The sequence below is a fragment of the Dama dama genome, chromosome 22 (assembly GCF_033118175.1).
Source record: "Dama dama isolate Ldn47 chromosome 22, ASM3311817v1, whole genome shotgun sequence".
NCBI classification, from domain to species: domain Eukaryota; kingdom Metazoa; phylum Chordata; class Mammalia; order Artiodactyla; family Cervidae; genus Dama; species Dama dama.
Genome location: NC_083702.1, coordinates 6,443,191 through 6,467,629, shown reverse-complemented (window position 1 = coordinate 6,467,629; position 24,439 = coordinate 6,443,191). Strand labels below are relative to the sequence as shown.

Sequence of the window (24,439 nt, the reverse complement as noted above, 5' to 3'; positions counted from 1 at the left end):
GAGATGTGTGTTCTTAAAATACAGTCATCCCTGGGTATCCGCAGGGGACTGGTTCCAGGGCTCACTCAGAGTCCAAAATCCCTGGATGCCGAAATCCCTTACAAGAAATGGCACAGCGTTTGCGTGTAACCTATACACATCCTCCCCATCTCCCGTGTCCTTTAAATCACCTCTAGATTACACATCGGGCTTCCCTGGTGGCTCAGGGGTAAAGAATCCACCTGCCAATGCAGGAGACGCAGATTTGGTCCCTGGGAAGATCCCCTGGAGAAGGAAATGGCTATATACTCCAGTATTCTTGCCTGGGAAATCCCACTGACAGAGGAGCCTGGTGGGCTACAGTCCATGGGGTCGCAAAGAGTCAGACATGACTGACTAACAACAACATCCCTAAGAGAAATCATAGAAAAAACTAGGCTAACTGTCCAGCAGTACCTTTCCTTTTCCAGTCACAGATTCTTTTTACCATCGAGAAAAATGTGCTTACTTAAAAAAAAAATTCTAGAGGCGTGAAGTATACACTTTATGCAAAACACTGCCATATGCACAGATATATAAAACGCGACTACATATCTGTTTGCGGCCTGTAGGATCGTTATTTTATCAGAATGATCTCACAGCACTGTTCTCCTATCAGCTTGCAAAGCTGCATTTCAGGACCTGGCCCTGGTCTCTGATCTCCTTCTCTTGCTCATCCTCCACCATGGGAAACCCTCCAGCAGTCAGGATGAATTTAGCCTCCTGGCGGGCACTCCCAGGGCAGCTCTGAGGTCTCCTGACATTCTGTTACAGGTAGTCCTTTGCAATCGGCCCCTCTGGGTGGATTCTGAATCTCCTGAGGGCAGGGACTGTCTTGCCGTCCTGGTACTGAGTGCAGGGTGGTGCTCTGCACCCAGGGGGCTCCCGGTGGACAGGGAGACATGCTGCTTCACAGACTTTCTGTGTTCAATATAACATTGGTTCTCTCTGCAATGCTAAACTAGAGCCATGCAAGGCTGAAACTGAGGTTTCTTGGAGTAAGCACTTTTCTACGCTAAAAAGCAAAGCATTTACAAATAGGATCAATGTGGCAAGTACTACTGCATCTGGGACATGGAGAGATGTCAGGTTGACGTATTGCTTCTGCTCTCTCTTCTGCCGTTTTAAAAGAATGGTTTCTGGGGACCTCCCTGGTGGTCTAGTGGTTAAGACTGTGCACTTCCAATGCAGGGGGTGCAGGTTCGACCCCTGGTTGGGGAACTAAGATTCCGCATGCCAAGTGATGCAGCCAAAATTAAAAAAAAAAAAAGAATGATTGATGGAAATAGTGACCTAGCGACTGATGTCCTGAGAAGCCTCGTCAGATGAGACCAGCCTCCCAATTTTGGTCTGGCACCCCCAGACCGAGGCGGCTTTGCAGGCCAACACACTGCACTGTCCTCAGGACAAGAGGTCAGTCACTGTCATTTCCCAGCTCCACCCAGACTTCTGGGAACGTGCTACTTGGCTACGAAGGGTCTGGCGTCGTTGCTCAGCTGTCCCCAAAAGGCTGGTAAGTTCTGTGCTGTGTCACCTGAAAGATCTCTTTCCTATTCTTGTGAGTATGACATCTTGATCGCATTACCCCTTCTCCTCTAACTGTGAACCTTGTAACGATGCTGCTCTTAGAAAAACCTGATGGGCAGGTGACGTGGGGTCAGCCTCACATGGAAGCCTCTTGCCACCCTCAGTGACAGGTGGCCGTGGTCACATCATTTCACGACCAGCAAGGTAAAAACCAGGGCTGCTGTCTGAGAGGGCGGCTGGGTGACTTGCCCAGGTCACACCGCGGGTGAGTCATGGACATCGGATCGAGCCCAGGCGGGTCTGACCAAATTCTTCAGTAGAGTTACTCAGAAAAGCTTGTTTTCGATCAATATTTACCCTTTTTCTACTCCAATTACAGAAAAAGACCAGGGTATTCAGGCTTCCATTCAAGCAAGATGCAAGTAGAAGAGGGTCTTTCATACATAAATGAGACCTTTGGGACTTGTTTGCCAGGACTGGGTCAGAGCCTGGGTACAGCGCCCCATGTCCCAGCCTTCACTGGCCTCTCCAGGGCTCTCTCTCGCCAGCACCCTCGCTCGGGGCTCCAGCGGCCTTGACCGCTTTCAGCTCCTGCAATGCTCCTTGCGCACGGGCTGTGCGCTCTGCTAGAATGTTCTATCTGCACCTCCACCTGGGGAACCCTTGGCTCAGACTTCAGGTGTCTGCTCAAGCCTGCTTCTGCACAGCAGCCTCTGGCCAGCTGGCCTCCGGGATCCTTCATTCCAAGCTCCTCCAGCTCTGGGTCTCTACCTTCAGAGTACGCAAACTGTTTGTGACATGTTCCTCCACACGATTACTGGACAACCATCTCCCCTGCGGGCTCTGGGCTCCATGAGAGCAGAGATCAGGGGAATTTCTTCCCATCACTGTGCGTGTGTGTGTGCGCTCACTCACGTCCGACTCTTTCTGACCCCATGGACTGTAGCCTATCAGGCTCCTCTGTCCATGGGATTCTCTAGAAAAGAATACTGGAGTGGGTTGCCATTTTCTCCTCCAGGGGATCTTCCCGATCCAAGGATCAAACCCACATCTCCTGTATCTCCTGCCTTGCGGGCTAATTCTTTGCCGCTTGAGCCATCAGGGAAATGTACAGAGACAAGGCCAACTGGTGGTTGTGTAAGACCCAGCGCTCTGTGTGTGAACTACAGGTTTAGGATTTTGTTGAGGTGACGGTGGTGGTGGTGGTTGTGGTTTAGTCACTATGTCGTGTCTGACTCCTGTGACCCCGTGGACTGGAGCCCGCCAGGCTCCTCTGTTCATGGGATTTCCCAGGTGAGAATACTGGAGTGGGTTGCCATTTCCTTCTCCAGGGGATCTTCCGGGCCTAGGGATCAAACCCGTGTGTCTTGCATCTTCTGCATTGGCAGGTGGCTTCTTTACCCCTGAGCCACCTGGGAATACCGCCCATCACTGTAGCCCTTAGTATGGGGCCAACCCAGGCAGGTGCTCAGTGAGTGAATGACCATGCACAAATCCTCTCCTATAATCCTCCCAACAGCCATAAGGTGATGATATTACCTCCTTTCACAACTGGAGAGACTTGGGCTCTGACACTCAGTTAACTTGTCCCCAAGGTCACAGAACTAGAAAGACAGGGCTTGGACATGGGATCTTCTTTCTCCAAGTGCCCCACCCCAACACAGGCTGGCACTCAGCTTGGGCAACCAAACTGGATACCTGGGGCTCCCCCTCATCAGCGCCAGGGCATCTTGAATCCAACTCTTCTACCCACCCACCCTGTCCTGCAAAGAGAAAAACAAAGAAACCCACGACATCAGTCCATTTCCTTACGCTCAGCTGAGAAGCAACACTTACCCCATGTTTCTGAATGGCGACGTTGGTAAGGTGGACAAACATGTTGTCTAGCTCACTGGTGCTCGGGGTGTATTTCACTGTGCAGAAGCGGCAAAATCCAAGTTTATACCTAGGTGGGAATGAGGGTTAACTCAATGCTCTGAGGACAAGCATAAACAAAAGAGCACACTTTTTTGTCTTAAGAGCTGCCAACACGGATGTACCTAGAGATGGTCATACTGAGTGAAGTGAGTCAGACAGAGAAGGAGAAATACCATATGACATCCCTTACATGTGGAAGCTGAAAAGAAACGATACAGATGAACTTACTTACAAAATATAAAGAGACTCACAGACTCAAGAGAACCCACATATGATTGTCAGGGGTTGAGGGAAGGATGGGGAAGGGACAGTTAGGGGGTTTCAGATGGACATGTACACGTTGCTATATTTAAAATGAATAACCAATAAGGACCTCCTATGTAGCACAGGGGACTCTGCTCAAAGCTTATATGGTAGCCTGGATGGGAGGGGCGTTTGGGGGAGAATGGATACATGTATGTATGTATGGCTGAGTCCCTCCACTATTCACCTGAAAACATTACAGCATTATTAATCAGCTATACCCCAATACAAAATAAAAAGTTTAAAATAAACAAACATAAAGACAAAAAATTGCAAAAAGAAAAGAGCTGCTTTTTGTTTTGACCTTTTAGAAGAGTTACCTTGTAAAATTTTTATGGTTCTTTTTAAATAAGGGCTTTATTAAGATATAATTTATATGCCACAAAACTCATCCACTTTAAGTGTACAACTCAACGGTTTTGAGTATATTCAGAGTTGTGCAATGATCACCATTACAAATCTGCGTCACTCCAGAAGGAAACCCTATGACCAGCAGCAGTCACTTCCCAATCCCAGTGCTGGGCAAATACCAAGCTTCTTTCTGTTCCCATGGTTCTGCCTATTCTGGGCATGTTGTGGAAGCGGAACTGTACAACACGTGGCCTGCTGGGTCTGGTTTCTCTCTCTGTGTATGTTTGCAAGGTTAAGAGAGTTGCTTCTTATTTTCAAGATTCACATCACTCTCAAAGCCACTGTCTTACTCAACATGGACCCTGTGCCAGGCACTGCAAGCTCGGGGAGCTTGGCCAACGACCAACCTACCAACCCCTGCAAGGGTCCTGAGGGGCGGGAGGTGTCATGTCAAATCGGTCTTTTTTTTGGCCACCCCTCGTGGCTTGCAGGATCTTAATCCCTGACCAGGGATCGAACCCAGGTCCCCTGCAGTGGAAGCACTGAGTCCTAACCAGGGGACTGCCAGGGAATTCCCAAAGCACAGTTTTAAGGATGGAAGCAAACCCCCAGCTCTTACATGTAGCAGCGCAGCGGGCGGTACGTAGACACCAGAACGTACAGGCGCAGGTCGAACTTCCTGCCGCCGATTAGTAACGGGTTGTTAATGTACAGAGAGATCACGTAGGCTTCCTTGGTGGACTGAGTCATGAACCTGGGTGCGGCAGAGAAGGCTGAGCTTAGATGCAAACATCAGAGGGCTTTCATAGAGAACAGACCTGAGGTTGCCAAGGGGGAGAGGGGATCAAGGAGAGATGGTTGGGGAGTTTGGCCATCAGCAGTGGCATTAATATTATACATAGAATGGATAAACAAGGTCCTACTGTAGTGCACAGGAACTATATTCAATATCCTGTGATAAACCATCATGGAAAATAATATGAAAAATATATATATATAACTGAATCACTTTGCTGAACAGCAGAAATTAACACAACATTATAAATCAGCCTTACCTCAATAAAATAAATTTTAAAAGACCAGAGACCTATGGCTGACTCTGGCAAAAACCACTACAATATTGTAAAGTAATTAGCCTCCAACTAATAAAAATAAATGAAAAAAAAAAAGAAACTAAAATTTTCTAAACTCAAAAAAAATAAAACAAAAGACCAGAGATCTTTAGTTGGCTGGTGACAAGCTTGCTGCCATTCATCAGGTGACAGGCTGGTTCGTGGGGAGAAAACAGGGGCTGGGGGGGTGGGGGCAGTATCCATAGAGGAACCCCTGGGGGCTGGCATCATGCGGTCAGACCAATGCAGGACACGAGGCGATGTCCCTGCCATTCCTGGGAAATCCTGACATCGCCCACCCCTAAAGGACGGCACCCATGGTCCAGGCACTCCCCAGCAGTGAAGAACCTCACAAAGGCAAGGAGTGAGGCTCAGACTAAATCTCCGTAGGTCCTCTGCTCCAAGGAGCCCCCAGCCCAGGGAGGAGGCCTGACCTGACTGCAGCCAGGTCTTGTCTTACCCTGCCCACACACACTGCCCGGTGCTCCGGTCCATCTCCAACTCGCCCCCAGGAGGCTGGTGCCACTGTGTCCCCAGTTTACCCAGATGAAAAACCCGAGGGTCTATACAACAAAACTGACTCAGGCGGTGAGTGTCAGACAGGGGTGCAAGCCCAGGCACCCAGGGGTTAAGGACATGCTTTGCCACCTCAGAAGTGCCAGGACTGGACGGGCCTCCCCCCAACTCTCAGAACAAAGAGCAGCTGGCAAGGCTCCCTGCTCCTGCGACCTTCCCCTGGTTCACACACCTCTCTCCAGGTGAGACTCTATGCCTGGTGATGCTACTGTGGCCACAGGGCCTTGTCCTGCCGCCAGGTGTACCCCTGCACAACCGCTTCACACCCGGGAAAGCAAGCAAGCCCCCGCCCCCCACCCTCGCCCAGCCCACCAGCCCCTGGCCAAAGCCTAACGACATGAGACAGCTGCTGCAAAGCACACGGGACGCCTGTCTACTTACGAAGATGTTTTGCTGTCCCGGGACCACTTCTTGATCTGTGAGAGCTTGTTGATCAGGAAGATGCCCTTTCCCTGGGCTTTGCCACAGGGTTTCATAATCCAGGTACTCGAGGGGCTTTTCCGGAACTCCTCCACGAACAGGTTGTAGTCGGCAGGCAGCATGTAGGTGACGGGGACAAAGTCTGAGGATACGGGACAGGGGACAGCGATGAGTCAGCCCAACAGGGGCCACGGGGAGAGAAACACCGCCACTGCCTTTCCAGAGCCTGTGTCGTTACCTCGCGCCCCCTGCCCAGCATCTGATGGAGCAAGGGCTTCTGCCGCTCAATCCATGTGAGACGGGTACGCCTTGTTTTATTGCGCTTCACAGATAATGTGTTTTTTTTTTTATAAAATGAAGGTTTGTGGCAACCCAGCATGGAGCAAGTCTGCTGGCACGATTTTTTCCAACAGCATTGGCTCCCTTTGTGTGTCTCTGTCACATTCTGGTAATTCTCACAGTATTTCCAACTTTTTCATTATTGTTTGCTATTGTGTTTGGTGAACTATGCTAAGCAATCTTGATGTTACTGGGTGGGCTGAGACTTAGGGAAAAACCCAGGGGAACTTTCTGGCCAAGCCACTGCTACTGCAAAAAAAATGACAACTCACTGAAGGTTCAGATGATGGTTAGCATTTCTAAGTAATAAAGTATCTTTAAATGAAGGTGTGTGCATTGTTTTTTTAAGACATAATGATATTGCACACTTGACAAGACTACAGTTTAGCACAATGATAACTTTTACATGGATAACTTTTACATGCAGTGGGAAACCAAAAAAACTCATGTAACTTGCTTTATAGCAATGTTCGCTTCATCTACTTTTTATAACTTTGTTCTTTTTATTTATTTTTGGTGGCACTGCATGGCTTGTGGGATTTTAGTTCTCTGACCAGGGATTGAACCCAGGCCCCTGGCAGTGGAAGCATGGAGTCCTAACCACTGGACTGCCAGGGAATTCCCACTGTGGTATTTGCTTTATTGTGGTGGTCTCAAACTGAACCCACTGTCTCTCTGAGGTCTGCCTGTAATGAGTTCTCTTTTAGATGTGTGCCAGTTACTTTATAAATCTGTGTCACTTAATCCCTACAGAAACCTCTGAGCTTGGCAGAGGTTGCTATTATTCCCACTTATCAGATAAGGAAACTGAGGCCCAGAGAAGTCATATCATTTTCCCCAAGTGTGCAAAGGGATTCTGAAGCTTTCCGACAGCCCAGCTTTTCTCCCAGGATGCTACATGGACACACCGCTCTCTCCAGGCATTCCCAGACACAGGATTTATCCCTCCCAGCAGTCTGCAGCCCATGGAGTGGCCCCCGCCCTCCTGAGCACATTTCCAAGGCACTGACACAAACTCAAGATTCCAAAGCTGAAGCCCTCCCCGCCCCCTGCTCTGCTCCTCCGTATCCTGTAAATACTTGGAAAGAAAGAGATGCCCACAACTCGCACACATTCATCCCTCAAAAGCAACAGCTGCCATCCCCGTGCCATGTGCCAATGGGGAAAAAAACACCACGGCTATTTATTTAAAAGGTGAGGCCAGCAGAAAGGACACGAACCCAGGTAGAGGTACTTCCCGCTTTCGTCCTTCTCCGCCAGTGGGCTCCCTTCCTTCTCCAGCTCCTTCCTGTATCTCTTGATGTTCTTCACCATCAAGTCCTTCCGCGTCAGCTCATAGTGGTTCGGGAAATGGTTGACTATTTGATCATCTGAGAGCCGGTAGCCAGTTTCAACACTAAAGACATTGCGGATGGTCTGCACGCTCATCCTGAAAGAGAAGCGAAGAAGGGACGTGCGGGACGAAAGCTCAGGGTGGGTCCACGTGGAAGGAAGACTCATTAAGGCCCAGGAACCGTTGACCAGGAAGCATGTTCCTCAGAGCTCACCTGTCCCCACCCTGCACCTGAGCCTGGAGGGATCCAGCCCATGGCAGCAGGATGCGTGTCTGTGACTGTATCCGAACAATCTGGGGCGGGGGCTCTTCTGATTCCGTGCCCTGACTGGCTGCACTCTCTGGCACAGAGTAGATGCTCAGTAAATGTTTCTCAGTTAATGATAACATTAATTACTGATATTATACTAATGAAAGGCAGACCCTTTCTGACTATGAAGTCAAGAAATTCATTGACTCAATATCTGCACCCCAAGTCAGGAAGGACAGGGACCCCTTAAAACCAAAGCCCCAGGGACTTCCCTAGCAGTTGTCAGGGAAGTCAAAATGGAAGTAGTCTTGTTCAGGCTTCAGAAGCTGGAGAGCAGGCCTCTGAATGACTCCTCACCCTGCCTGAACTACACGCCTGCCTGCAAGCACATCAACTGCTACCAGCAAGTCAAGCGGCACCTTGGATAAGAGAGGGAGTGGGCCTTGGATCTTCTCTTGAGCCCCTGGAGGCCTGGCCAGCCCTCTGGGGTCAGGAGAGTCCTGTCTCACCAGGTGAGAGAAACAGGATGGTGAAAGTTAAAGTAAAGCCAGAGCTGCATTTCTGCAGTTTACACAAACCGTTGATAATATCAGCCTCCAAAACTGCAATCTGAAGTCTCACCCATGGGGTGGGCATGCCATCCGGGACCTTTTCCCAACTGACACTCCAGATACTGAGGGATGTGCCAGTGATGGTCAAGTCTGGATGTTGGTTGGCCCAATTTGGTGATGTGCGTGCTGTTACTTTCCTCTTGTTTCTATTTTTCTTCTTTTAATGATTGTTGAAATTAAGTCAAGTAATTCTCTATTAAATGTTGAAATTGTTTGTGTATAACGAGTGTTTCTTTTGTTAATGAATCCTTTGAACCTAAAACTGGCCAGGGATCCCCCCTGCATTGGGAATGTGGAGTCTTAGTCACTGGGCCCCCAAAAACTCCTTTTTATGTTATATGATATCCTACTTTACACTGTAACCACAATGAGAAAAAAAAAAAAAAAAAAAAAAGCAGCAGTAATTCCTGAATACCATCAAATGTTACTCAGGGTTCGAATCTCCCCAACAGTCTGATAAATACTTTTCACAGCTTTTGCAAATAAGAAGCCAAACCTTCTCATTAGTTGCTCTCTCTCACATGTCTATAAATCTATACATTCTCCCCCACCTTCCTTAATTTTTTTCTAGGCAATTTATTTGCTGAAGACACTGGGTGTCTGCTCTGCAGGGGCTCTCCCAGCGTCCTTGTTCACCATGCTCCCTGGGGCCCTGCACGTCCGATGAACTGGGGGTCCGGCCGAGGGGACCGATGAGCCGCAGGCGGATGGGAGGCAGAGCTGTGTCCTGGGCAGTGCGTGCTCCCACTGGCCGGCACATCCAGCCTGGAGCCTTTCCCCTCAGGATGTCGGTGACTAATCCACAGCTCCACCCAAGAGAAATACAATGTGACCCACACAGCTGAGTCACATGGTGAATTTTCTAGTGGGCACATTAAAGCAAAAGATAAAGAGGCAAGAATAATTTTAATCTGACTCATTGGAAAAGACCCTGATGCTGAGAAAGTCTGAGGGCAGGAGGAGGAGAAGGGGACGATAGACAGTGACATGGTTGGATGGCATCACCGACTCAATGGACACGAGCTGGGGGACACAACTCAGCGACCGAACAGCAAACAACAGTCCAACATCTTATCATTTCAACATATAATCAACATAGAAATTAGTGGTGAGGAATTTCACTTCGATTCTCCGTGCTAGAACCGGGAGCGTACACCACACTCAGGCACACACATCTTTGTTTGCATCAGCCACACGCAAGTGCCCGGTCACCCTGTGGTCAGAGGCTTCCGTCCTGCACAGACGTAGATCCTTGTTTTGTGAGGGGTTACAAAATGGTGAAAATTCTCCTTTGTCATTCCCCCTTCACTTACCGGCAGGGATGTTTCTGTGAGGAGAAACTTTCCTTCATGGACAATTCAGACAGCCCGTGAAGGGTTTCTCCAGGGAAGACTGACTGACTTTTTTTCCTGCATCAGTTTTCCAAATGGTGAGCTGGCTCCCTCACCCGCCCCCCTACAAGGACATGTGACGAGCTGTGTTCTGGGCCCCTATCACTGCAGAACAAACGACCCAACGTTCGCTACCTAAGATAACCACCATGGCATGCTATCTCCAGGTTCTGTGGGGTCAAGAATCTGGGCAGGGCGCGGCTGAGCGCTCGGCCCCTCGCGGCACTGAGGTCACTCAGGGGGATTCAGCCAGCTGGTCTGGGGGTCCGAGCAGGTTTCGTCCACAGCTGGCACCTTGCGTGCAGGGGGTTCTCCTGCCCGACAGTCCTGGGACGGGCAGGATGTGGCAGCTCGTGGCTCTGGCTGGGGCTTCCCACACAGGAAGTAGAAGCTGCTGGTTTCTTAAGGTCTGGGCCCCGATGCAGAACACACTGACCGTGTCCCACTGGTCAAAGCAGTCACAGAACCCACCCAAGCTCAGGAGAAGGGGACAAGGCCCTTCCCCACCTCCACAGGGAGGTAGTATCAAAAACACGGCTATTTGTAGAGGGGGAGAGGCTACATAGCACATCTTGTGAGATCTCAGTTCCCTGGCCAAGGACTGAACCTGGGCCACGGTAGTGAAAAACGCCAAACCCTAACTACTAGGCCACCAGGGAGCTCCCCACTGTGGCCATTTCAAATGTGTCACAAATTATGTGGGTGGTAAGGAATCTGCCTGCCACTGCAGGAGATGCAAGAGACACAGGTTTGATCCCTGGGTTGGGAAGATCCCCTGGAGAAGGAAATGGCAACCCACTCCAGTATTCTTGCCTGCAGAATCCCATGGACAGAGGAGCCTGGCGGGCTACAGTCCATGGGGTTGCAAAGAGTCAGATATGACTGAGCAGCAGGCATGGTGTTTGGTTTCAGTTCTTTTGGGGGGCATGTTTATGAACTCAGATTCAAACATGCACCATGAATTTCAATCTGTTTCAGTTATTCTTACTGAAGCTCTAGTTCTCCTTATTTTGGGCAGAAGGAACTCTCTAAGTTGCCTTCTGAGTCTTACTACCATGAATCTAGTAGTCCTCAACCACGTCTTTGCTTTCCTGTAAAACAAGCTATTCCGAGCTCACCTTGTACAAGTCTTCCTGAGGCCCAGTGACAGACACTTCTGCAAGGAGCAAAGGAAACATTCACCTACTGTGTAGCCTGACTGTTAAGAGTCCCAGTGCTCCACCCTTCTTGTTCCCTATTCTATGTCACTTTGTAGCAAGTCCCTTCAGGAGGTAAAATAACTTTCCCCTTGAATTTGGGCCAACCCAATGCAGTTCTTTGGGCTTCCCTGATAGTTCAGTTGGTAAAGAATCCACCTGCAATGCAGGAGACCCTGGTTCGATTCCTGGGTTGGGAAGATCCGCTGGAGAAGGGATAGGCTACCCACTCCAGTATTCTTGGGCTTCCCTTGTGGCTCAGCTGGTAGAGAATCTGCTTGCAATGTGGGAGACCTGGGTTCAACCCCTGGGTTGGGAAGAGCCCCTGGAGAAGGGAACGGCTACCCACTCCAGTATTCTGGCCTGGAGAATTCCATGGACTGTATAGTCCACGGGGTCGCAAAGAGTCGGCCACGACTGAGCGAGTTTCACTTCACTTCGATGTAGTTCTTTGGCCAAAAAGAACGGCAGAAGTGATGGCGTGCCATTTCTGTGACTAGCCCTTAACGGCCTTGAGAGCTGCCACCTCTCTCTTGAGCCCCCGACACCCCACAAGCCCAGACTAGCTGGCTGGAGGGATGTGAGATTTTTGTGGAGAGGAGCCCCTGGTGTCCTGGCTAAGGGCATTCTAGACCAGCCAGGTCCCGGATGACCCGCCAGGTGACAGCAGATCCTGAGTGAGCCCAGGCAGGCTCAGTGAAGCAGGCCAGACCAAGAGAACCACTCCACCAAACCGACAAACTCATGTGCAACAAAAAGTGGTTGCTTCGAACCCCTAAGTTTTGTTTTTTAATATTTATTTATTTGGCTGCACTGGGTCTTAGTTGTGACATGTGTGATCTTCCAACATTCGTTGTGGCATTTGGGATAGTCAGTTGAGGCATGTGGGATCTAGTTCCCTGACCAGGGATTGAACCTGGACCCCTTGCATTGGGAGTGTAGAGTCTGGCCCCTAGGTTTTGTGGTGCTTGCTACTTGCTGTCACTCTGGCAATGGATAACCCAAATACTCCCTCCGGCACAGTCACTGTTTACCTGTTTCACACTCCGTCTACTTCCTGCCCGCGCGTAAGCTGTTTTTGCACAGTTGTTGTCAGGATACAAACACAATTTCATAATATGTTTTCCTTCACATTTATTGTTATTCAGTTTCCCAAACTGCTTTACGACCATCGCAATTATTTTAATGGCTGCACCTTAATCTGCTTGGTTACTGTATTTACCTTTCCCCAACCGGTTAATATTTAGCTGTTTTCAGTAATTTTCCCTAACCAATTTTTAAGAGCTGACCAGGACATTTAGTGCTTAAAGCGGGAGCTCTCAAGATCTCCAAATATCCAACTCCTGCCAAACTGGTTAGCCCTTTCCTCCTCTCACTCTTTGGTTCAGGAGAGCTCCCTATGTCGTCCTCAGCCTAGATGGGAGGGGAGTCTAGGGGAGAACGGATACATGTGTATGTATGGCTGAGGCCCTTCGCTGTTCACCTGAAACCATCCCAGCATTGCTAATGGGCTACATTCCGATATAAAGTAAAAAGTTTTTTAAAAATAAAAGCGATCCCTTTTCCCGATATAAAGTAAAAAGTTTTTTAAAAATAAAAGCGATCCCTTTTCCCGATATAAAGTAAAAAGTTTTTTTAAAATAAAAGCGATCCCTTTCCCCTTCTCCCCAAACCCCTCTCGGCGTGAAGAAGGCAGCACTGAACCCCCCCTCACCCCCCACCCCGGCAGGAGAAGCCTGAAGACTAAACGCTGTCCGCCCTAAATGCTGTCGTGCTCGGCCTTCCTTGCAGAGCTCCTGTGAAACAGGGTTCGGGATAAATGATGTCACTTTACCTCGGAGAGGCGAACCACATGCAAATACTGACCCACTTCACAAACGCCCTCCCTGCCTGCCAGCCCCGCCCCTGCAGGGGGAAACCAGCTTTAAAGAGCAGCAGACTTCAGTGTTGTCAGGAGCACTTCCCATGTCATCCCTCCGCCCACCGCCGGAGCTGGGGGCTGGGGGCCGCCTGCTGTGCCCGGGCCGGCTAGGCTCCGGGGAGGCTGAGAGAAGCCAGGCCGGGTCCTCACTTTTCAGGGCTCGGCGGGGACACCGACAGAGGGGACAGGCGGGGAAATCACAGACTCGGTGTTTGCTGCCACCTGAATAGGGCAGCCTGGGAGGGCCCGCGGGGCAGAGCTGGCTTCCAGGGCACACGTGCTGGCGCGTGAGGGACGGTGTCAGCATGTGCCGGTGGGGCTCCCGCCCCACGCCGGCACCACCTCACGTTCCGTGCTCCCTGAAACCTCGAACAACCGAACCTGGGAAGACAGGTCAAGGCCTCCGAGAACAGTGGGGTGAAGGCACCGGGCTGAAGCCACGCGTGGCTTGGGCTCCAGGGTCCGGACGTCTAACCCCCGGGTGCGCCGTCTCTGGAGGTGGGCTGAGGAGGGGCAGAAAGCACGGCGTGTAGAGAAGTGCAAAGGAAAGAGTGTTCTTGGCGGGTCAGTGGGGGAAATGTGCAACCTGCTGCACCGGGGGCAGGGAGAAGGGAAGGGGCTGGAGAGAGGCCGAGGACCAGCTCTCAGGGCAGCGGCAGGGAGAGCGAGCCTTGGGTGGCCGCCGGGGAGAGTCAGGGTGGAAGGGCCCCTGCAGACCCTGACGGGCTCCCCCATCGACCCCGCCCCCACCCTAAAGCCTCACTCCCACCCTGTGCACCCAGGAGCAGCTGAGGGTCGGGGAAGCCTTCTGGTGAGTAACCTGCCAAGGGTGTGGAGGTTGTCCCGAGGGAGGGAGCAGCCCAGGCCTGGACGGAGCAGGACAGGGGAGCTCACCCTGAGGAAGTGGGAGGAGGTGAGGCAGGGAGAGGAGTCTAGGAAGACTCCAGGGCTCCCAGCTGGGCCGGGCACCAACCGGGACTGGGTGCAGAAACGCCACCTTTCTAGCCTAACTGGCCTTTCCGGGGTTTCTCAATCAGTCCGGCCAGTACCCTGCTGGCCTAATGATGGAGTGAAAGGCAGCAGGGAGCCCTCCCACAGTCCTCCCCACCCCCCACACCACCCCGCAGTCCTCCCCACCCCCACACCACCCCACAGTCCTCCCCGCAGTCCTCCCCATCCCCCGCCACCCCACAGTCCTCCCCACCCCCCACAGCCCACCCCACCCCCCACGCCATGCCAGAGCTCTCCCCGCAGTCATCCCCACCCCCCCACAATCCTCCCCATCGCCCACGCCACCCCACAGTCCTCCCCACCCCCCTAATCACCCCACAGCCCGCCCCACTCCCCATGCCACCCCACAGGATACTGACTTCCCCAAGAGAACCCCAAGGTCCAGGCCGCAGGGCACCACTGTGAGCAGCACCGGCCCCGGGGCGGCGGCTCCTGTTTCTCACCCAGATGCACACCGTGCAACCACAATCGCAGGGATGAGACGCCCCCGGGCCTCGGGACAACCATGTCACTCGAGCACGTGCTGCCCCAGGGCCGCCGGCTCTGCGCGCAGAGGGCGCGGGACGAGGGCGCGCAGCGGAGGCAGCTCGCGGCGCGGCGGGCCTTCGCGGAACACTCTGTCCCCGGACACGCCGCCATCACACTCGTGAACGGGCTCGGACGACAACAGGATCCCGGCTTCCATACTCACCAGTAGAAATTCCAGTCCTCGTTTTCTGTCACTTGGACCCATCCTCTCTTCTCAAAATTATTTATCAGCACCGACTTCTCGATGTCAGTGACCCACTTCACTTTTCCTGCCATAATCCTGGAAGACAGTGCCTCATGAACGTCAACGCCTCACCTCCGCTCGCCGAAAGAGTCCTCTGCGCGGTGAACAGACCGCCCCGCCCCGAGCTCCGTCTCCCCCACAGAGGCTCTCAGCCGGGGCGACCTCCCGCCCCCAACACGCCCCTGGGGGACCCCGCCACATCTGAAGGCATCCCGCTCGTCAGGACCGACCGGGGCTCAGGGGAGGCTGACAGCTCCTGAGCAGAGACCAGTGATGCTGCTTGACACCGCCTCCCCCCAACCCCCACCCGATGTACAGGACGCCCCCCACCCCCCCACAACAACCCCCTAGTCCCAAATACCAGCCGTGCTGAGCCTGAGAGTCTGGTCAAATGGGAAATAGAGGCTACACGCGTTGACCGGCAGCTGTGACAGGCGCCACGAGGGGACGTGCCTGGGCCGTGGGAGCTGGGTCGGCGGGTGGGAGGGTATCCTGGGCAGGGCACCCTGGAGCTGACTCTGATGGGCAGAGATGGGAGCACCCGCTCTAATCCGGGGACCCCCCCATACTTTCCCTGCTGCCTGCCTGCCCTACACCGGGGCACTCCTTCACGGTGGGTGATCGACCACACTGCTCCTGTTTCATAACCAGCGTGACTCCCACTGCACCTAACATAGGCAGCGCCCTGTTCCTCTCCCGCTTTGCCGGGTGCGTCTCGCACCACCGTCTCGCTCACCCACTCTTCTGGCCACACCGGGCTCCCGTCTACCTCGGGGCCTGGGCACGTGCTCTGCCCGCAGCACTCCGGCCTCCCTTCTGCCCAGTTAAGCTACTGCCCACTCGTCTGCAGGCAGGAGTAGAGTGTCACTTCCCGCAGAGCCTCTCTGACTCTCCAGACCAGCTGCCTGGCCCCTCGGCACCTGCAGTTCTGTCCCTACTCGGGGAGGCAGGAGTTGCCTCTATTCCGTCCCCGCTTGGTGGCCGGGGCCTGGCATGTGCCTGGCACACGGCAGACGATCACATCAGGGAGAACCAGTGACCATGGTCCCAGGCCTTGGCGGTGCCACCGTGGGTCTCTGAGCAAGTTATGGGACCTTTCTGCCCCTAGTCCCGCCTCTGAATTTGTGGTTTTCGAGCTGCTCAAGCAGCCCAGGGTTCCAGGCTCCCCCCAGACCAAGGCTGCCTCGTTACACTCCTGGGGACAGGAGGGGAAGGGCTCTCCCAGCCCAGGCTCGAAGCCCTGGGGCCCTATGAACGTCGACGGCCTTTTATGAAGGAGGCACATCCCCCTTGTCATGGCTTCACGTTTGGAGCAACATCACCAGGCAGAAAAAAGCATGGGATGTGGAGGTGGGGACTCAGGTATGCGCTGCCTGGGAGAGGGAAAGAGAAGGCAGTCTCTGAGAGCATCCCCCAGGTGGGGCTCGGAGTGCTTCTACCCAGGGCTGCCCAGACCCTCCTCGGGGTGCCCAGCAAGGCGGGGCTGCGGGCAAGCTCAGCCTGTGGAGCTCGAGGCCCAGCTCCGCCGCTCACTTGCTGTGTGACGCTGGGCAAGTTACTTGACCTCTCTGAACTTGCTTCCTCATCTGCGAAATGGGGGTGACGATAGTGCTGACCCGTGTCGTAGGTGAAAGTAAGAAGCAAACGAGTGAACACGTGTAAAGCACTGATTAGGGCACCTGGCACGTAGGGAATCATGGTCGTCATCCCCGTTTACGGACGAGGAAGCCACGGCTCTTAAGAGCCGGTGTGAGAAAGGACCAAACGGCGTGATGGTGGCTTCAGCGAAGCTCAGCATGACCCTACTCTAACTTCGCTGCTTCTTCCACAGCCCATCACCCCTTCCCTCTGCGAAAGCAGCTTCCTCAGGACGAGGCCAACGCCCACAAGGTCAAAGTGAGGGGTAAACGGAACCACTCTCTGTAAACGCTAAGTGTCACGTAACTGCCACGTGAGGATGCTAACCTATCAGTCACGGTCTGCGTGAAGGTCAGCAGCCACTGCCTTGAGGTGACGCCAGAAGCTCTGTGAGTCCCCCACCTGCCGGCAGCTGAGTCTGCACCTGAGCAAACCCCACCCGCCCAGCCCCCCTTGCGGGGTCGAGGCCAACTCGGGGACTGAACTTGTGTGGCAAGCTTGCGTGGGGCAAGTCTATGGGCACCATTTTTCCAACAGTGTCTGCTCACTTTCTGTCTCTGCGTCACAGTATTCTTATCATATTTCAAACGTCTTCATTATTACCTTTTACTTATTTATTTTGATCGTACTGTGAAGCATGTGGCATCTTAGTTCCCTGACCGGGTATTGAACCTATGCCCCCTGCACAGGAAGTGCAGAGTCTTAACTCTTAACTGCCAAGGAAGTGTCTCGTTATTATCTGTTTGCCTCAGTGATCTGTAATCTTTGGTGTTACTAGCATGACTCCCTGAAGGCTCAGGTCTTGGTTAAAATTTTTTAGCAATAAAGTGAAAGTCACTCAGTCGTGTCCGACTCTTTGCGACCCCGTGGACTACATAGTCCACAGAATTCTCCAGGCCAGAATACTGGAGTGGATAGCCGTTCCCTTCTTCGGGGGATCAAACCCAGGTCTCCCGCATTGCAGGCAGATGCTTTACCAGCTGAGCCACCAGAGAAGCCCAAGAATAATGGAGTGGGTAGTCTATCCCTTGTCAAAAGGCCCAGGAATCAAACCAGGGTCTCCAGGATTGCAGGTGGATTCTTTATCAGCTGAGTTACCAGGGAAGCCTTTTAGCAATAAAGTATTTTTAAATTAGGGCTTCCCTGGTGCCTCAGCGGTAAAGAATCTGCCTGCAATGCAGGACACCTGGGTTCAATCCCTGGGTTGGTAAGATGCCCTGGAGGAGGACACGGCAACCGGCTCCAGCATTTTTGCCTAGAGAATCCCATGGACAGAGGCGTCTGGCAGGCTGCAGTCCACACGGCTGCAAAGAGTCAGACACGACTGAAGCTGCCAAGCAGCAGCAGGAGCACTGCTTAATTCCGGCCATGTACGCCGTTTTAGACAGCAGCTAATGCCCGGCACAGTCTGCAGCATGGTATAAAGTTAACTTGGAGACCCTGGGGAAACCAGAACAGTTGTGTGACTTGCTTTCTTGCAATATTCACTTCACTGGGGTGGTCTGGGCCTGAATCTGCAGTATCTCTGAGGCCAGCCTGTAATCTGACTTCACCCTGATCAGCCCTGCCTCCTTGAGGGATCCTGGTCCGACTCTGCCCCCTAGAGTCCGACTGCAGACACAGGATTTGGGTGAGAACCAACCCCGCGGCCAGGCAAGGCCCACACCACACCCCATGCCCTGCACTTCAAACATCAGCCTTCCTGGGTGACCTCACCCCTGTCATGGACATCCACCTGGAGAGGCCCCGGAAGTAAGAGCAGAAACATAACACAATAACACGGGCAGTGCTTTAGAGCCACACTGTGCTCCAGTCACAAAACAGGCAGAAGATGACCCAGGGGCACGACCCCAAACCCAGGAAGCCGGATGGAGCAAACATCCCCATCCTCACTTGAGTACCGCACTGTACTGTTAGTTGCTCCATCGTGTCCGACTCTTTACGACTCCATGGACCGTAGCCCGCCAGGTTCCTCTGTTCATGGGGACTCTCCAGGCAAGAATACTGGAGTGGGTTGCCATTCCCTTCTCCAGGGGATCTTCCCCACCCAGGGATCGAACTCAGGTCTCCTGCATTGCAGGCAGGTTCTTTACCGTCTGAGCTACAGGGAAGCCTCATCCTCACTTTACAGCAGGAAGTGGAGCCTCCAAGGAGGGGCGGTTTCCTCCCGGCCCCCTGCCCCTTCCACCGGCCGCGTGGACAGGCGGTCACCAAGGGAAGCATCTCACACCTGACCTACCATAGGTATTTATGGAGCCAACAGGAACGTCCGATTTCTCTTCAGTCTCCCTGACTCTTGCCTTGGGTTCTTACCTAAAATAAAATGAATACACAAACGATTGGCACAAAAACGGACACATGGATCAATGGAATAGAACAGAGAGCCTGGAAATAAACACACACAACCTACAGTCAATTAATCTTTGACAAAGGAGGCAAGAATGTACGACGGTGAAAAGACAGTCTCTTCAGCAAGTGGTGCTGGGAAAGCTGGCCAGTTATGTGTAAACCAACAGAGTTAGAACACACTCTCACACCATCCACAAAAATAAACTCAAAATGCCATAAAGACTTAAATGCAAGACCTGACATCATAAAACCCCTAGAAGAGAACACAGGCGAAACATTCTGACGTGAACGGTACCAATGTTTCCTTATGTCAGTCTCCCAGGGAAATTGAAATAAATGCAAGAATAAACAAATGGGACCTAATCAAGTTATAAACTTTCGTACAGCAGAGGAAATCATAAACAAAATGAAAAGACAACCTACAGGCTGGGAGAAAATAACTGCAAATCATGTGACTGACAAGGGCTTCATTTCCAACCAAATAAATAAGTGTTCTCAAAAAAAATGAGGTCATTCAGGTCAGCCTTAATCCAACGACAGATACTCTTACGAGATGGAAAGCTGGACACAGAAACACACGGGGCAGAGAACACCCCGTGAAGACAAGGGGGCAGAGAGATATAGAGGGAACATGGCCGTGGGAAGATGGAGGCAGAGATTATAGAGTTATGCCTCCACGATGCCTGGAATCTGGATGCCTCGAGGACCCCCTCCCCTGGAATCTTTCAAGAGAGCGCACCTCTGCCAACCCCCCGATTCCAGGCTCCTGCCTCATGGAGCCGCCTAGTTTGTGGCACTTGGACACTGCAGCCCTAGGAAACCAACATGAGACACCACCATCCTAAACACTAGGGGGAAAAAAAGACATTCACACACACGAGGAGCTGCACATACACGAATTTTGGAAACAGCATGGTGTAAGGTGCTGAGCAGAAAAACAGTCATTTATGGTTAAGAAAGGAAAGAAAGAAGTAAGGCCACCTCTCCTTTAAAAGAACCCCTTTTCAGAAACACACCACATTGACGTGGAATCCACCACTGAGAGCTGATGTAAAAGGCACCTCGAGAAGAGCGAGGAGGGGCCCTCCACACCCGAGGCTCAGAGACCCGGTTCACTCCCGCATGGAATCATCTAAGCCACAGATCCTGGCAAGTCCTCGGGGCCTCAGCCTCCCTGGTGAAACAAATGGAAAAATAAAGTGACAGCCCCTCGGCGGCACTGAGGGGATTACTGCAAGGTCAGGCGGGCGTGGCCCTGGCACAGGGCGGGTTCTCCGAACAGTTAACTGGGCTTGAAACGAGTGCGTCAGGCGGAAAGAGCTTCCCCGTGAAGCTGCCCCTGATTCGGCCCTGCACGCTCCCGCCGCTGGGCTCCGGAGACCAGCCCGCCTCGCGCAGGAAGTGATGACATGTCTCTGTCATCACTGAAACAACACGACACACCAGGATGCGCCGGGCTCTGGGCTGGGCAGTCTGCGCAGATCCTTGTCTACTGGGCACACCGTTACAGCTCACCTGATGCCCGGAGGCAGGGACTGTTCCCACTTATAGCCGGGAGAGTGGGGCTTGGAGAATAAGAGGGAACACACATGGCCTCCCTCCCACATGGGATGTCAACCCTCAGTTTACATGCAGCCCCTTGTCAGGCATCATTAACCTCCTGCAGGGCATCAGGTGGGTCCCCCAGCACCCAGCCAGGGCCAGGCACAGTGGGCTCAGGAATCAGGGCCAGGCTTAGGAATCGTCTTAGAACAAAGGAGCCATCAGTCCAGTCCCCACAGTACAAAAGCCAGACTCCTCTCCAACCCTGAGAGATCCTTTTCCTTAGAAAAGTAAATAAATACCTGATGTCAGATTGTTTTCCTGTGACTTCCTCCTAAAATCGAAAAAAAAAAACCAACAAAAAACCAAGCAGGATTAATGGTATTGAGTAATGAACTTAACACATCACCTCTCTACTGGATCAAATGAACTGATGCCTCAGACTCGTAAACCACGAGGTCGGCTACTTTCAAAACTGAGCACCATAAACCCCTCACCAGGAAAAGCAGAGACTGTGCTGATCACAGCTCGAAGTCAGAGCAGGCTGTCACCACCTGAGGTACCCCGAATCCAGAATCCACCACCGAACCCAGAGCTGCTGGTTATTTAAGGGGCCCACTCCTGGGGCAAGTGGGCAGGATGTGCTCAAGCTTGAGAACTGGTTTCCCCAGGGACATCCCTGGGTGTCCGGGTCACCAAGAGTCTAGTTTCTCATCTGTCTACTTTCACTCGGCACTGACAGCCACTCTGTGTCAGACGGGTGACAACGTAGAGCTGCCTGGGACCAGGTGCTCCTGGACAGTCCTGATCCAGGGGAGGCAAGAGATGCATTCAGGGACTTGCCCGGCGGTCCAGTGGTTAAGCCTCCACACTGCCGGTGCAGGAGGCATGGACTGATCCTTGGTCAGGAAACTAAGATCCCACAGGCCACGAGGTATGGCCAAAAAAAAAAAAAAAAAAGTGTGTTCAAAGTGCTTTAAGAGCCCAACAAAATTCAACTGCAGTCCTGGGGAGAAAGTGACCATCAGTCCAGGCCAGCGGCAAATCATGCCCACTCTACCCAAAAGATTCCATCTTCAGAGACCTCCCCAGCATCCCCACAATTAAGGACACCCACAGCAGGCCCCGACGATGGGCTACCTTGGTCCCACTGTCACCCCACTGCAGCCATCCTCCACCCAGCAGCAGACTGATCTTTTTACACACACAAAGCAAACCTTCTCACTCTGCTCACAAGCCTGCAGCAGCTGCCCGTTGCAGTCCACCTGCAGCCCCCCATGCCTCTCAGGTCTTGTCCCCCAGTGTCCTTCTGCCTGCCTGCCCTCTCCAGGCCCCAGCCTTTTTCTTGTCCCCCAAATCTGGCCCTTTCCCAAAGGCCAACTCCTCACAGCAGCCTTCCCAAGCCCATCTCAGTCCTTCCCATTTACCGCGTTGTCACATCTCCGTGGCGATAGCGGTGTACACAACTGTTTAAGCCGGTGCCAACTCAAAGCACTGTCCGTGAGCCAGCAGCATGGGCATCACAACCTGGTGCTTGTTAGAAACACAAATCCTCCACCCCAACCCTACGCACACGCAGTAGGGTAACGCATTCAGATCTATGGGAGTGGGTCCCAGGAATCTGTGTTTTAAGTTCTCAGGGCATTCTCCCATCCAAGTACTAACCAGGCCCGACCCTGCTTAGCTTCCGAGATCAGACGAGATCGGGCGCGTTCAGGGTGGTATGGCCGTAGACTCTCAGGGCATTCTTATGCATGCTCAAGTTTGAAAAGACCTGGTCTAGTTCACGTATTTGGTCCCTTGGTGACCACCTGTCTTCAATACACATGTATCACCTTGGGAGCAGGAATGCTGCTCCATCTTATTTCTGCTGAACCCCCAGCACCCAGAACAGCATCTGGTAACAGCAGGCTGTCAGTCAGGATTTGATGACCTAACAAAAGAAGATGTGAGGGACTTCCCTGGTGGGCCAGTGGCTAAGACTCTGTGCTCCCAATGCAGGGGGCCCAGGTTCTATCTCTGGTCAGAGAACCAGATCCCATACGCCACAACTAAAGATGCCCCGAATGCCACAATGAAGACTGAAGATCCCCATGCTGCAATAAGACCCCGCACGGCCAAAAAAAAAAAAAAAAAAGACACGAATTCCCGCCACACACAAACAAGTGCCAAGCAATGAAGCAGGTAAGCAGCCTAGCCCTCCAGGAGCCACCAGTCTCACAGGGGAGACAACCAGGAAACGGTCATCTTCTACAGATTTATCCGGGCGAGAAGTAGGAGGCCGGGAAGGAGTTCAGCTGATTTCCGATGAGCGGTGGAACATCTCGGGGAATCTCTGTGCCCAAGAAGCCCACGAGGACAGAACTCTGCCAAGAGGCCTCTGCCTCCTGGAGTTACAACTCTTCTCAGACAAAAGCCAGAACGACCTCTCAGGAGAAACAACAAGCTGCGGGCAGAACCCACATTCGTGGGAGTCATTTCACTCTTCCAGCGATCGGACCATGGACGCACTCTCTGCCCTGCCCTCATCCCCCTCTCCCAGTCAGTCTTACCACTATCAGTGTCAATAAACTCCCAGCTCAGCCAGGATTCCAGGACATGTGCATCCCTTTTTACCCTGTCTTTTTTTGGGGGGGGAAAAAAAAAAAAGCCACCTAGAAATAAAATGATACAAACGCTGACTTCACGTGGGCGCAGGGCATCCCGTCGCAGTGGTGTCGCCCTGTCAGCCTCCTCCTTCCCACTGCTCCTCGCACGTGTTTACTGGCGCCCGTAACTCCCTGAGTGCAGGGCAGGGCCAATCTTTTCTGTACCGCCACAAACCAGCCCCCCAGTACGCTTCTGAATATTCCCTGATCGAAGAACCGCTCTGCAAACCCCAAACGGCTTACAACCATAAGATACTTTTAGTTCCAGAATGAATCCCCCTATGCCTCGGCTACTCTAAGGGGGTATGTCTACCCCACCCCATCTAAAGATGGGAAAACAGGGAGAGGAAAGAGGGCAAACGCCGACGTTCAGACCCCCAGAGAGAGGCGAGCGGAGCGGGGGGACATTCATCTCCTGTCTCCCAGCCAGAGCGCTAGCCACAGGTACACTGCTTCCTGCAAGATGCCAGCAGAAACAATACAGGTTGCAAATGAATGAAAAAGCCTAGGCACATAAAACTCTGGAATAACCGATAAGAGGAATGGGATTACAAGGATCGAAAGGCACAAGTCGTAGGAACTCGGAGGAGGAAAAGGAGCACAGTGGTCAGCGCGGGCTTGCCCCCGGGGATAGCGAGTCCGGCCAGCAGCATCTAAACCGCGGAGATCAGCGCCCACAACCGCTCGCGCATGCGCACTCGCCCACCCAGCACGGCCACACCGTCGGTCCCGGAGGCGGCGGCGCCGGCGGCGGGGCCTCACCTGAGAAGCGCCCAGGAGCGCGGAGCACGGCGGCCCCGCGCCGCGGCCCGGCCCCGCCTCCAGCCCCACTGGACGATCTCTGGAGGACTCGGCCCGCTTACCCGGCGCGGACCGGCCCTCCGCCCGCCGCGCTCTACTTCCGGGGCGGCGCCCTGGCAACCGGAGACGCGGCGCTGCCGGCGCCGCGACTGCTTCCGGGGTTAGACTGTCCCCAGTCTGCAGCTGCGCCTCCGACCTGCACAGCCCGGTACGCCCGGGGGCTGATGTGAAACTTAACATCTCAGAAAACTGAGATCATGGCATCCGGTCCCATCACTTCATGGCAAATAGATGGGGAAACATTGGAAACGGTGACAGACTTTATTTTGGGGGGGTTCCAAAATCACTGCAGATGGTGACTGCAGCCATGATTAAAAGATGCTTGCTTCTTGGAAGAAAAGCTATGACCAACC

General features: G+C 52.9%; 1 protein-coding gene across 5 annotated transcripts in view; it reads right to left on the bottom strand.

Annotated features, from left to right (window-relative positions):
• TTLL1 (TTL family tubulin polyglutamylase complex subunit L1) overlaps positions 1-24,106 on the bottom strand; it is a 35,840-nt gene extending 11,734 nt beyond the window's left edge. Inside the window, exons 1-8 of one of the 5 annotated variants that reach the window (XM_061124376.1) lie at positions 23,988-24,105; positions 18,926-18,999; positions 15,410-15,566; positions 14,968-15,084; positions 7,784-7,992; positions 6,186-6,366; positions 4,736-4,870; positions 3,382-3,490 (exon numbers count right to left, since the gene is read on the bottom strand). In XM_061124376.1, the coding sequence (XP_060980359.1) occupies positions 3,382-3,490; positions 4,736-4,870; positions 6,186-6,366; positions 7,784-7,992; positions 14,968-15,080 (747 nt within the window). In that variant the 5' untranslated portion in view covers positions 15,081-15,084; positions 15,410-15,566; positions 18,926-18,999; positions 23,988-24,105. Of the gene's footprint in view, positions 1-3,381; positions 3,491-4,735; positions 4,871-6,185; positions 6,367-7,783; positions 7,993-14,967; positions 15,085-15,409; positions 15,567-18,925; positions 19,000-20,051; positions 20,185-23,987 lie in introns of those variants that run through there. The other 4 variants (XM_061124378.1, XM_061124375.1, XM_061124377.1 and 1 more) reach the window with 4 other exon arrangements.
• Between the last annotated feature and the right edge of the window lie 333 nt (positions 24,107-24,439).